Source organism: Haliotis cracherodii, unplaced genomic scaffold (assembly GCF_022045235.1).
Source record: "Haliotis cracherodii isolate W230 unplaced genomic scaffold, xgHalCrac1.p SCAF_9, whole genome shotgun sequence".
Taxonomy (NCBI): domain Eukaryota; kingdom Metazoa; phylum Mollusca; class Gastropoda; order Lepetellida; family Haliotidae; genus Haliotis; species Haliotis cracherodii.
The window spans coordinates 16,003,436-16,017,422 of record NW_027266343.1 but is presented as its reverse complement, the minus strand read 5'-3'; the positions used below and the strand labels follow the sequence as shown (position 1 = coordinate 16,017,422).

The 13,987-nt window shown below is 41.3% G+C and overlaps 1 protein-coding gene across 2 annotated transcripts in view; it reads left to right on the top strand.

Annotated features, from left to right (window-relative positions):
• Positions 1 to 13,987, top strand: part of LOC139453314 (vitamin D3 receptor-like) — a 165,649-nt gene that overhangs the window by 133,565 nt on the left and 18,097 nt on the right. For both annotated transcript variants that reach the window (XM_071234980.1, XM_071234981.1), the window contains one exon: positions 12,674 to 12,847. In XM_071234980.1, the coding sequence (XP_071091081.1) occupies positions 12,674 to 12,847 (174 nt within the window). The remainder of the gene's footprint in view (positions 1 to 12,673; positions 12,848 to 13,987) is intronic.

Genomic DNA, 13,987 nt, shown 5'->3' with positions numbered 1-13,987 from the left:
TATTCCACGTAATAAGCGCCCACAGCGATATTTGCTAATATATTTGCTAGTGAACAATCCCAATTAGCACCCCTTCCGAGTGATCAATGTACACAAGACTTATTTATTCGTGTATTTTACGTGTGTTATACACATCCTTAATTTTGAGAAATTAAATTCTGGAAAAATATATCTGTTGTATATAAACATTTCAGGCTGTCAGCATAAACCACGAAATTTACGACCTTTCAACTCTGTTGTTTTTCACCAAAATAATATTCTAATAAGAGCCCCCTATTTCTAATTTTCAGAGCACGCTGGGCGCTTATTATGTCGAATATGGTACTTAATAACCTGCAACTCTTGAAAATATCAACTTTTAAAAGTTACTCATTGAGATAATCATGTTATTTGACAGGAAAAGATAAATGTCCCCGAATTTCAAATAAAACAGTATTTGTCTCTGTATATGATGTATGAGCATGTGAAATATGATCCATGCTTTTTGTTTGTATTCTGTCATTGTCTCATGTTATTTGCTTTTCAATGTGACGTGCATGTGTAATGGAAATCTGATTCAGTTCAGGGTTATCCAAGCATGGTATTTTTATTCATACTCTGGGTCAGTCAAATTTAAAAGAGTTATTGAGTATGGTTTTACAATGCTGGCATTATTCTTTGGTGGCATGTTGCTGTCATATCCATGTCCTGTCACTGTCCATCTTCCTGAGGCAAGAGAGTTAACTGACTTTGAAATCCAGTTTCAGACCTTGCCGAACTAGGCTGGAATTACTGGGCTCGATCGTAGCGCCACCAGTGGCTATTACCAGTTATGTCCCTTCTAAGCCTCTCCTATGGACCAATCAGATTCCACTTCTCATATCACTTGTGTTTGCTTCACACAAACTGGTGGCGCCGTGTCAGGAAGATCTGATCGATAATCAAGATCTATATTGTGATAAAACAGGTTTTACATCGCGAAATGCATCAAATCATGTGAGCACCTTGATTAAAAACATGAAAACATTTGGAAAATATCTGCTGACAACGAGTTGGCTGTGCACATGCTTTGCAAATCCTGCAATCAACCGAAATCTGCACAACAGTTTATGAACCGGATTTCTATTTCGGTGCACGATTTTGATTGGACTATGTATAGACTTGTTAGCCCAGCCAAAATGTAACCTCATGATACCAGCCAAGTTCGGCAAGGGTGGAAACTGGACTTTTAAAGTCAGTTAACTCTCTTGCCTCGGGAAGATGGTCATTGTCACGTCGATGTTAAGTACCTGTCATGTCATGTCACTTAGAAATCAAATTTCTGAAATTTCAAAATTCTGACTTCTGTGCTTTGAATTTTACAACAGCAATACCAAACTTGCACTGAATTACATCCCAATTGCTTGAATCGATGCTCATGATGTCAATCACTGGATTGTCTAGTCCAGACTCGAGTATTTATAGACTGTCGTCGTATCGCTGAAAAATAGCTGAATCAGCGTTAGAAATTGACACTAGTCCTGTATCCTTATGCCAAACTGCCCAATGGTTAAGGTATCATAAGGACTAGTAGAAATTTGCCCTTTTTTAGGCTTTTGCTACTTGTTATCATGATAAGGACTAGTGGACTAAAACTGTTAATTTCTACCACTGTGAGTGCAGCATTAAACAACAAACACTGAATTGCTACAACAGTGTTAAGATTGGGAGTGATCACCTGGAGTGGTCACCGGGCGTCTGCAGATGTAAAGCTACATTGAGGGGGTGGATGATCTCATTAGTTCCTAATGCATCCTTCTCCAGCATTCTTCATGCCAGATCTATAGATAAGCTTTGGGTAATTTTGGTATTGTACCCAGGGGGGTGATTTCGATTGGGTATCCACAAGTTTTGGAGGATATTCAAATTCTTTTTACCCACCTGTTTTTTGACATTTGGGTTTTAACTTAAAACTTGTTTTGTAACATTCCCTGTTAATCATTAAAACTACATGAATAGTAGTATACCTGTCTGTGTCTGCTTGTGGCTCACTCTCTGGAAAGCCATTTATTGTTAATTGTCCCCCGCCGCGCGAAAGCGCGAAGCGGGGGATATAGTTTTCACGACCGTCCGTACGTACGTCCGTACGTCCGTCCGTCCGTCCCACCTGCTTGTTGCCGCGATATCTCAAGAACTAATCACTGGATTGTCTTCATATTTGGAACTATGGTGTATATACAGACACCGCAGACACCAGTCGGTTTTGGTGACCTTGACCCCATTTTCAAGGTCACAGCAGGCAAATCTGCTTTTGGAGTTGGAAAACGGTGTTGCCGCGATATCTCAAGAACTAATCGCAGGATTGTCTTCATATTTGGTACTATGGTGTATATACAGGCGGGGGACATTTCGTCACTTTGTGACAAATACTTGTTTGTTTTATTTTTTTAATCACCAATCAGCATCTAATTAAGATACAACATGTACATTGACTAGATGTGCTTTTCAATTGGCATCTATCAGTATGTTTGTCGCTGAAGTTTTTCTGAATGTAACTGTCGGTAAATGAATTTGGCGATCGGCTGATACACAATCATTTTATCAAACAGTTGTAATATTCGCAATCGTTTTATCTAATAGCTATAATATAGGCATTAATTTTATTATAATAGCGTATTTGTAGTTTTTGTTTTGTATTACCAGGTACGCTAGGATTTGACTTGTCTGCATATTTCAGTTTGTTTTGTGCTTATTTGACGCAAATATGCAGCTTATCTCGACCTCAGAGTGTGCTGCTGGTGAGTGGGTCACAGTCTGTAAACACTGTATCTCATTACATCTCGAATGATTGTGGGTTCAAATTCCGGTTCACCCCGATTATGTTTCTAGGTTTGTCAGCACCATACCCGTGTTCGTGGGTTTCACCGAAGTGGTAAATGTCTGAGACCTGCATCACTTCGGGCTTTTCTCCCACATTAAGCTGACACGCCATGATATAACTGGAATACTTTTAAAAACAGTGTTAAACTCAACTCACTCACACTCATTACATCTTTGAACTGGAATACTGTCGGGTTCTGGTTTAGAGCTGTTCCCTGTGTAGCAGCTGATGCTCGTCGTATGAGGCGGATCAATGGATCGATTGGTCAGGCTCGGTGAGGTGGTTGATTGTGTATCCTTGTACCCGAGGGCGTAAAGTGATGCCCTGAGGATGTCATTCATGGATTGTTTGGTCCAGACTTGATTATTTACAGGCCACCATCATATTGCTAGAATGTTGCTGAATGCTAACTATTGAAACTCCATGAATATGTTGACCCCTATACACAGGCAAATCTAGTCTCTCAGACCCTTGAGAATATAATAAAAAAGTGCTCCAACTTAAGTCTAGAATGATTTGGCAAGTCCAGATTTCTTCAGCTGCAGGGTCTGTCCAAATCTGCAGAGCCTGCAGTAGTCTGTCTCCAAGACCCTAGAAAATATGATAAAAAAATACTCCAACTCAAGTCAAGAATGATTTGGCAAGTCCAGATTTCCTCAGCTGCAGGGTCTGTCCAAATCTGCAGAGCCTACAGTAGTCTGTCTCCAAGACCCTAGAAAATATAATAAAAAAATACTCGGACTCAAGTCAAGAATGATTTGGCAAGTCTAGATTTCCTCAGCTGCAGGGTCTGTCCAAATCTGCAGAGCCTGCAGTAGTCTGTCTCCAAGACCCTAGAAAATATAATAAAAAAATACTCCAACTCAAGTCTAGAATGATTTGGCAAGTCTAGATTTCCTCAGCTCTTATTATAAGGGTCTGTCCAAATCTGCCCAGCTCACAGGCGAGATTCAGTTAATCTTGTTCTGTCCACTTGTGTTCACAGCTGACGTGAATATCCTTTCTCCCTAACACCCACTGATGCCTCGTGACTAACTCAGGTGTCTAACCTACTCGATAAATGGCAGCTGTGAGAGCTCCCAATTACACTTGAAAATAAGCATTCTTCTGGACTCCATGTGAATTTTATTTTGTATTTTGTAGATATATATTTAAAAAAAATAAGATTATATAAGCGGAAGCAGTATCACAAGGGGTACATGTGGTTTTATACGCTGAAATAGTCATCAGCGTTATATTCGGATGTTTATTTGTTTGTTGTTTAACACCGCACTCGGCAATATTCCAGCTATATAACGGCAGTCTGTAAATAATCAATTCTGGACCAGACAATCCTTTGATTGACCTCATGAGCATAGATCCACGCAATTGGGATACAATGGCATGCATCAATCAAGTCAGCAAGCCTGACCACCCAATCCTGTTAGTTGCCTCTTACGACAAGCATAGTCGCTTTTTAGGCAAGCATGGGTTGCTGAAGACCTTTTCTGTCCCGGATCTACACAAGTCTACATTCTGATGTGTAACCCATGCCCCAGCACGTTGTTAGTAGCCCGTGGTATGTAAGGGGATGTCAACCTGTAAAGCTCAGTTTCTGAATCTCTGTTTCAACACACACAATCTGGACAGAAATCTATAAACTATGAAGTAAAACATGGGTGGAACTGCATTTAACTCCTGTATGAAGAGGGCGGGGAAGTCATCATATTGCGTTGGCTCTACACACTGAAGACCAGCCTTTGATTCTTTACATGGATACAAGGGGCACGGGTGGCCCCGTCGTCTAAGGCGCCGTGATTCGCTGTGCAGAGTTGCATCCCTTGGGCACGCCAGAAACCTATGATTGTGGGTTCGAATCCCAGTTTGCCCCGATTATGTTTCTAGGTTTGTCAGCACCAAACCGGTGCTCATGGGTTTCACCGTAGTGGTAAATGTCTGAGACCTGCATCACTTCGGGCTTTCCTCCCAAATTAAGCTGACACGCCGTGATATAACTGGAATACTGTTAAAAGCGGCGTTAAACCCAACTCACTCACTCACTCACATGGATACAATGTGTCAGGTCCTGTTTTGGTGGCCTCCAATGTAATATAACTAAAAGCGTAAACCATATTCACTCACACCAGTAGAACATATGTTCATATTTCACAGGTGTTTTGGTACCACAGTGGTATGTTTGTTTGGCCAGACCTGTAAAGGGTCTTTTTTTTTGTCTCACTTTTTCAAACTTTGTTGCATTGGCTCAGCAAAACAACAAAACAATTATTCTTGCAATAACATTGAGTTTGAGTGTCATGTTACGCAGAACCTGGTTTTTCAATAGATAGAGCAATCAATGTCATAATGGTTGTGGGTCTGCTTATGAAAAAGTCGTATTAGAGAATGGTGTCTCATTTCACATCATTTCAATTGTATCTGCATCAGTGGTTAATAGATGCTGTGGCTCAAATCAATAATGTTTACTGTAATGGTATTTTTGGTGATATCAGATAAAATTGATGGTTATATACAGAAAATGGCCACCTCTGTGATCCAGTGGTAGAGCGAGCGCCCGGAGAGGTACCTGGCAGCTCATACCGAAAGATGTTAAAAGATGGTACTTCTTGTTACCATGTCAAGTTTGTCTGGTCTTGATTAGTTTCATATCGAAATCATATGGCTGGAATATTGATGAGTACAACAAACAAACATATCTATTGTTATTAACATATTTCCTATGTTTCATTCACTCAGTAGGCCATCACTGTCACATGTTGGTGGTTTTGAGTCCTAGTTTCACCCTCTCCATGATCATTGGCTTTGCCGACCAAAGACCACCTCTCTGGTCTGGTGGGAGAGCATCCCCCCAGAAAGTGGAAGGTCTGAGGTTCGATTCCAGTCCGTATCATACCAAAACATGTAAAAAAATGGTACTTGTTGTTACCTGCCTTGCGCTCAGCATCAAGGGTCTAAAACAAAAACTAGTCTGCTCGGGGTGCATGTATACTGTGTCTTTCCTTTGAGTGCATGTATACTGTGTCTGCTCGGAGTGCATGTATACTGTGTCTGCTCGGAGTGCATGTATACTGTGTCTGCTCGGAGTGCATGTATACTGTGTCTGCTCAGAGTGCATGTATACTGTGTCTGCTCAGAGTGCATGTATACTGTGTCTGCTCGGAGTGCATGTATACTGTGTCTGCTCGGAGTGCATGTATACTGTGTCTGCTCGGATTGCATGTATACTGTGTCTGCTGAGAGTGCATGTATACTGTGTCTGCTCAGAGTGCATGTATACTGTGTCTGCTCAGAGTGCATGTATACTGTGTCTGCTCGGAGTGCATGTATACTGTCTGCTCGGAGTGCATGTATACTGTGTCTGCTCGGAGTGCATGTATACTGTGTCTGCTGAGAGTGCATGTATACTGTGTCTGCTGAGAGTGCATGTATACTGTGTCTGCTCGGAGTGCATGTATACTGTGTCTGCTCGGAGTGCATGTATACTGTGTCAGCTCGGAGTGCATGTATACTGTGTCTGCTCGGAGTGCATGTCTACTGTGTCTGCTCGGAGTGCATGTACACTGTGTCTGCTCGGAGTGCATGTATACTGTGTCTGCTCGGAGTGCATGTATTCTGTGTCTGAGTGGGGTGCATGTATACTGTGTCTGAGTGGGGTGCATGTATACTGTATCTGAGTGGGGTATTCATCTCTCCTACAGCACCATACCTTTTTATTTGCAGGCAGCTGGGATAAGCTGGAATAATACTAACAGCATTGTCATTTTTCTATGATGTTATATGCTTATTTATCAGTTAATACAAAACTTTGACAATTCAGAATATGATTTCCCTGTTTATTTCTGTAATGAAATGTGAATTTGGTGCAATAGTAAACAAGTGTGACAAGTAAAATAACATGTCCTCTATCCCTCTTCTGTTTTTCATGTGGACAGTTGGAATAAATAATAAATATTTTCACACTCCTTTTACAGATCTGATCCGTGAAGATCCGGGGTAGAATAGGTCTTCATCAACCCATGCTTGCCGTAAAAGGCGACTATGCTTGTCGTAAGAGGCGACTAACGGGATCGAGTGGTCAGGCTCGCTGACTTGGTTGATGCATGTCATCGATTCCAATTGTGTGGATCGATGCTCATGATATTAATCACTCGATTGTCTGGTCCAGACTTGATTATTTACAGACTGCCATCATATAGCTAGAATGTTGCTGAGTGCGGCGTTAAACAACAAACAAACCAAATTATAAAGATCGGCAGACATCTTGAATCGGACTTGCCCCGAGATTACTGCAGCACTGTTCAAAGTTACGTAACTGTAAGGGTCTCGGGACTTTGGTTTAGAACCAGATATGAAGCTGATCGGCCAGAAGAATGGTTCCATTGATTATCTTGCTGCCATTTCATAATCATGGAATAATTAGTTTGAGATTATTGAATTCACCTCAGTCTGAGCCATGCATGGATAATCATGTTGGTCAGAACTCTTTGATGGAGCTATATATATCTGTCAGCTTACTGTCTAATACAAACTTTATCAATACCTTTCATCTCAAGGAAGTCATAGTATTGATGATTGTAATCCATGGCGGTATTCCTCATCGCGCTGATTTGCTAGATCCATAAGCCAAACTGCAGGAGCTCGAAGAACAGGATTTTGGTTTGACACTAGATCAAACACAGAAAAGTAACAAACGATAGATTGCTAAGGAATTGAAATAACTTGACATAAACAACAGTTTCTAATGAGTCAGTTCAATCTTAAATTTAGGGTGCTATCATCCTCAACTGAGGGTAAAGTAAAAAATGGCAAGAACAGTTGTTTGGGGAGTTTCCATGGCAACGATATGTGATATTGTATTTCATCCATGTGTCAAAATGGCTGAGCAAGGCGTGGTGTCTTTTACATAAAGCTGATCTTTAATATGTTATTGATGTTTTGAACCTCATTTGGCAGGTCTGTGGTCTATATCCCAGCATGGGGCTTGTATGTTTGATGGTTATGGCACAATGTAAGGCTATTTTCTTTTCGCATGAGGGAGATTTAGGTAGCCTTACAATGTGTCAAGTACAGTTTTGGTGTCCTCCACTGTGATATTACTGTGATACCATATTCGACGTAATAAGAGCCCTGCTCTAATAAGCGCCCACAGCGATATTTGCTAATATATTGGCTTGTGAACAATCTCAATTAGCGCCCCTTCCAATCGATTAATGTACACAAGACTTATTTATTTGTGTATAATACACACTCGTATGTTATATGCACCCTTAATTATGGGCAATTAAATCCTCGAAAAATATATCTTTCGTACATAAACATTTCAGGCTGTCAGCATAAACCACAAAATTTACGATCTTTCAACTCAAAATCATATGCTAATAAGAGCCCCCTATTTCTAATTTTGAGAGGTCCCAGGGTTATGACACAATGTAAGGCTATTTTCTTTTTGCATGAGGGAGATTTGGGTAGCCTTGTGGTTGAAGTGTTTGCTCTTAAAGCTGAAGACTAATCGGCTAGATTCACCACTTACATTGATACCCCAAAAATTGTTCTTATTGCTAAAACCAAGCTGGCTCTCTCACTGACTCACTCACACTTTTGAAAACAACACTAGTTTGAATGTGGCAACAGGTACACAGCACACAGCCATAGAAATCATGTTGTGCCTTCGTCAACTCGTGATCCGACTCCCCCATTGTAAGTCCTGGGTGAACCTGTCTGGCATTGAAACAACCTATGGATAACTCAGGGCCGTACATTGTCAGACACTTGAATGGAAGGATACAGTGAATAATTGACATTTCTAAGGCTGCCATTTCTAAGATCCTGCAATAGAGCTGTCAGGGCTGTGTCAGTAGTGAAGTTGTGACTGGGTCGAGTTGTAACTCGAAATTGTAATGACTCAGCTCATAGTTCAGCTCATAGTTCAGCTCCTGAACTTTAAGGTGAGGTGAGGTGAAATGGGGTTTAACATCCCGTCCAAGATAACTTCCCTCGACATATACTTATATCGATATGCATGCATGTGTGTGTCTGTTTGTACTAGTCCGGACTGACTGTTGATTTTATAGTGCTAGCCCACTGAGATACCATGCTGCAGTCGAACCCACAATTATAGGTTTCTTGCGTGCCCAAGGGACGCAACTCTGCACAGCGAATCGTGGCGCCTTAGACACCTGGGCCACCAGTGCCCCCCAAACTGTGACCTGGATGATTGCCTGTCAGCATTGATAGCTCCTTCATTTTGCTGTTCAAAACATCAGCAGCTAGCTTGTGTAATATCTAACAAGGGTGATGCTCTTGTTCCAGTTGTGACAATCTCACTCATGTCATGGTTACCATGGAAACCAAGGTTAGAACTGGTCTACAACTTCTCATAAAAACAGCAGTGCATAGATAGTCTCACCCATGTCATTGTCACCATGGATACCGAGGTTAGAACTGGTCTACAACGTCTCATTGCAAACAGCAGTGCATAGACAGTCTCACCCATATCATTGTCACCATGGATACCGAGGTTAGAACTTGTCTACAATGTCTCATTGCAAACAGAAGTGCATAGACAGTCTCACCCATATCATTGTCACCATGGATACCGAGGTTAGAACTGGTCTACAGCGTCTCATTGCAAACAGCAGTGCATAGACAGTCTCACCCATATCATTGTCACCATGGATACCGAGGTTAGAACTGGTCTACAACGTCTCATTGCAAACAGCAGTGCATAGACAGTCTCACCCATATCATTGTCACCATGGAAACCGAGGTTAGAACTGGTCTACAATGTCTCATAAAAACAGCAGTGCATAGACAATCTCACTCATGTCATTGTCACCATGGATACCGAGTTTTAAAGAACTGGTCCACGAGATCCCATTGTTATTAAAGCTGACTAATATGGACCAGGTAGTCAGGCTGTGTGACTAATGTCTGGTTGTGTGTCATCATGCTCCGATGGCATTGATAGTTGCTCATGCTATCAGCCACTAGTTTTAGGTTTTATATTGTCGAACCAAACACTCACTCACACAGCATCAGGATACTGCTAGACCAGTCTGGGATGAAGACAAGGACAAACAATTTGGTAATGAAATTGGTGTTGAAGGAACGGATTCACTAAGATGGTTTAACGGATTCTGCTAATTAATCCTCTTGCCCGCCTTTAGAGACCAGCCGATGTATTGACAGAAAAGAAACTATCCATCATGGAGAGGTCATTAAAATGGTATTTATTAAAGGCGGATTCTTGAATAATGACAATAATTTGACTGTTACCGTAGTAACAAGGACATCTGACAACAGTAAAGTTAGCTCTAAGAATTTTGGGAAAGATGATTTTCTTCTGATATAGAGAGGATCCACTAGTTATCTGGAAATTTTCATTTTGAAGTACCGCCTATGTCATACAGGGCTATATCCAAGGAATAGTCTGATGGATGAGAAATCTGTCTAAGGACCTGAATAGAGTGAACATTAGACTTCCTGCTCTCACCGCCCTCTCACTGCATACAGACATGAGGAGCACTCTGATGGCATTGATAGAAATAGGCGACCCATTAGTGACTCGTCAGATTGACAAAGCCGTCCTCTCACAGCAAATAACAAACCCTCAAAAAGAATGATCAGTTTTTTAAATGTTTCAGCTGAGACCTCAGTAAAAGACAACATTGGGTAATTCCGAATCTGTTGCTTACATTTGTGTAGTAATAAACAGATACCATTAGCTTGTAAAAATACACTGATGTACATTGCAAATAACCTTAGAATTGGTATACCATATTCGACGTAATAAGCGCCCAGGGCGCTTTCAAAATTAGAAATAGGGGACTCTTATTAGAATATTATTTTGGTGAAAAAAAAACAGTTGAAAGATAAATTTCGTTGTTTATACTGACAGCCTGAAATGTTTATATACAAGAGATACATTTTTCAGAATTTAATTGCCCATAATTAAGGGTGCATATAACACACGAGTGCGTATTATACGCAAGTAAATACATGTTGCGTACATTGATCAATCGGAAAGGGTGCTTATTGGCATTGTTCACAAGCCAATATATTAGCAAATATCACCGTGGGCGCTTATTAGAGCGTGGTGCTTATTTCGTCGAAGACAGTAATCACATGTTTGTAATGGGTTTGGTCACGTTTCCAACAGTATCCTAGCAATAGTCTAGTAGATATTCCAGTAAAATGCCAAAAGAAGTAATATCCTAGCAGTATTCTGGTAAATATTCCAGTAATATTCTGGCAATATTTCAGCAATATTAGGATGCAAACACAAGAACCTGACCTCACAATAACCCGTAAGTGGAATCTGATCCGGCTCTACAGTGTGACGAGCGACTGTTTTAACACTTGGATACCCCATAGGTTTGGAACCACTTGTCTGAAATGTATACACAAGCAGAGCTAAACTTGCAGGGTTCCATCATGCTTTTCAGGGAATACAGGGAATACATCTTAAATTGTTTGATAGGCATGAAGGCTGGCTGTGATGAAAAGTCTCCAACTTTCATGTTCACATCAGAAACTTTAAAGAATGAGAAAAGAAGAAAATCACTATGTTTAGATCAAGTAGGCACTTTTTCTTACGTGTTTGTGAATACTTTCCATGTCTGGAAATATGAGAACACCCTTGCCATGAAATGAAAGTCAGCTGTAAAAGGATTTATAACAGCCAGTGTCAGAAACTCCAATGTCTTAATGTAAGCTGGTAGATGTGATGAAAAGAGAACTGATGAAAAACAGGAGATGCTGCATTGGCTGCACAAGCAGTGGACTCGAGCTCATGGTCCTGGGATGTTCTACCATCTCCCCACCATCACAGGAAGAGCACTGTTGCGTTATTTGTTTTATCAAATGGTTCTCTCCAATACGCATCTCCGGCCAACTTCTTGACCAATCTGTAAAATACTGATGGATGTGAACTCGGTGTCCTTGCAGGTATAACGTTATTAGGTCGTGAGGGATAAGTGTTTTACTATGTTGCAGAGAGTGTGTGTTTGTGGTGTGTGGTGTGTGGCAGAGAGTGTGTGTTTGTGGTGTGTGGCAGAGAGTGTGTGTTTGTGGTGTGTGGTGTGTGGCAGAGAGTGTGTGTTTGTGGTGTGTGGCAGAGAGTGTTTTTGTTTTGTGGTGTGTGGCAGAGAGTGTGTGTTTGTAGTGTGTGGTGTGTGGCAGAGAGTGTGTGTTTGTGGTGTGTGGCAGAGAGTGTGTGTTTGTGGTGTGTGGCAGAGAGTGTGTGTTTGTGGTGTGTGGTATGTGGCAGAGAGTGTTGTGTGAGGTGTGTATCTCTCTCTAATAGTGCCCACTGAGATACCATACCATAACATAAATACCCCACTCAGACACAGAATACTGACTCTGAGCCGACCAATACTTGTTTTAACCCCATTATGCTAAGCGCCAGGCTTGGTAACAACAAGTTTTAACGTCTTTTGGTATGACGTGAACCCTCGATCTTCCGGTCTTCTGGTGGACACTCTATCCACTAGACCGCGGTCTGTCGATGGTAGATGATGCTCTTGTTGGTAGATGATGGTGTTGATCGTTGATGATGGTGTCGACAGTAGATGATGATGTCATGGTTGATGATGCTGCCTATCGGTAGATGATGATGATGGTTTGATGATGTTTCTGACTGTTGTACATGGGAAAATAATGATCATGACAATGATGGTCGGGATAATAGGATGATCATGGCTCATTGAACTGACTCGTTTCATAATTATCGTGAATGGTACAACAATTTTTGGTTAACAAGAGGATTGTAACATTTTTGTCAGAAGTGGATGTATTTTTTACAAGAAAATTTATTGTTTTCTTTTAATCTTTCAGTATGGCCAGTCCCGTCCAAAAATCAAGAAAGAACAGAAGCGGCGTCCTAAACCTAAAGATGGGACCCAGATGGTTTGTGGAGTGTGTGGTGATAAGGCCCTTGGCTACAACTTCGATGCAGTCACGTGTGAATCGTGCAAGGCTTTTTTCAGGAGGAATGCATTGAAAGCAAAGGTGAGGTTGATGAGACGGGGAGATTTTGTCGATAGAATGTCAGTTGTCTGTGATAACTTCATGGACTGAGGTCCCCACAGAACTGGGCCCGGTTCTTAAAAGTGACCATAGCACTACGGGCCTACGGCATTTGTAAATCTGATGCTCCAGCGGACTTACGACAGAGACCGATGATCACTTCGTAGAACAGAGCCCTGTGATTGATAGAGGCGCTATGCTCAGGCAAAATGTCAGTCCGAACAGGTCTGATAGTCATGAAGATGATCAAGTGATTCAAACATCACTTCCTTTGATGATGCCTTGTAACTCAAATTATACAATTCTTATTCTTTTTGCTTCACCAAACATTAATATGCCTGCCTACGACCTGTGACCTGTGACCTGTGACCTGTCTTCAGCAACCCATGCTTGTTGTAAAAAGCTTGTCTTAAGAGATGACTAACGGGATCGGGTGGTCAGGCTTGCTGACTTAGGTTGATGCATGTCATCATATCCCGAATGTAGGGATCAGTACTCACGACATCAGTCACTGGATTGTCTGGTCCAGACACGATTATTTACAGACTGATATCATATAGCTGTAATATTGCTGAGTGCAGTGTTAAGCAACAAACAAACAAAGCCTATGATGTGTCAAGGCAGTCTATCAAGATGAATCTCTTTAAGAAGCTGACGGTTGTCTCAAAAACCTACTCATCCTTCCTTACCCCCACGTTTTGAAAAACAAGGTGATATAGCAATCAGCATGTCAGTCAATCCATTTTCCGTTTCTGGAGCAGAACTCCTAAGCCGTTGAATATTTCTCTTTCAAACTTTCTACATAGATAAGTCCTGTGTTGAACTGGCGCCTGTTGATGATTTGAGATTATTATTGGTTTTATTCTTCCTTCATGTATTCATGATGACAGGTTGGACTTTACTGAAAATGGGAAATGCTTGTTTCTAGAGCAGAACTCCAAAACCTTTCAATATTACCTGCTGTACAGGTCGTCTCGTGGTGAACTGGTGCCTTTTGATGATTTGGAGTTTGGACGAATACTGAACAGCTTTATATTTTTCTTAACTAAAATGAAGGTGTCCAATGGCAGAATGGGGGGCAGAATGGGGGGATATGTCATCTCCTGTTGACTGTTGTTTTGA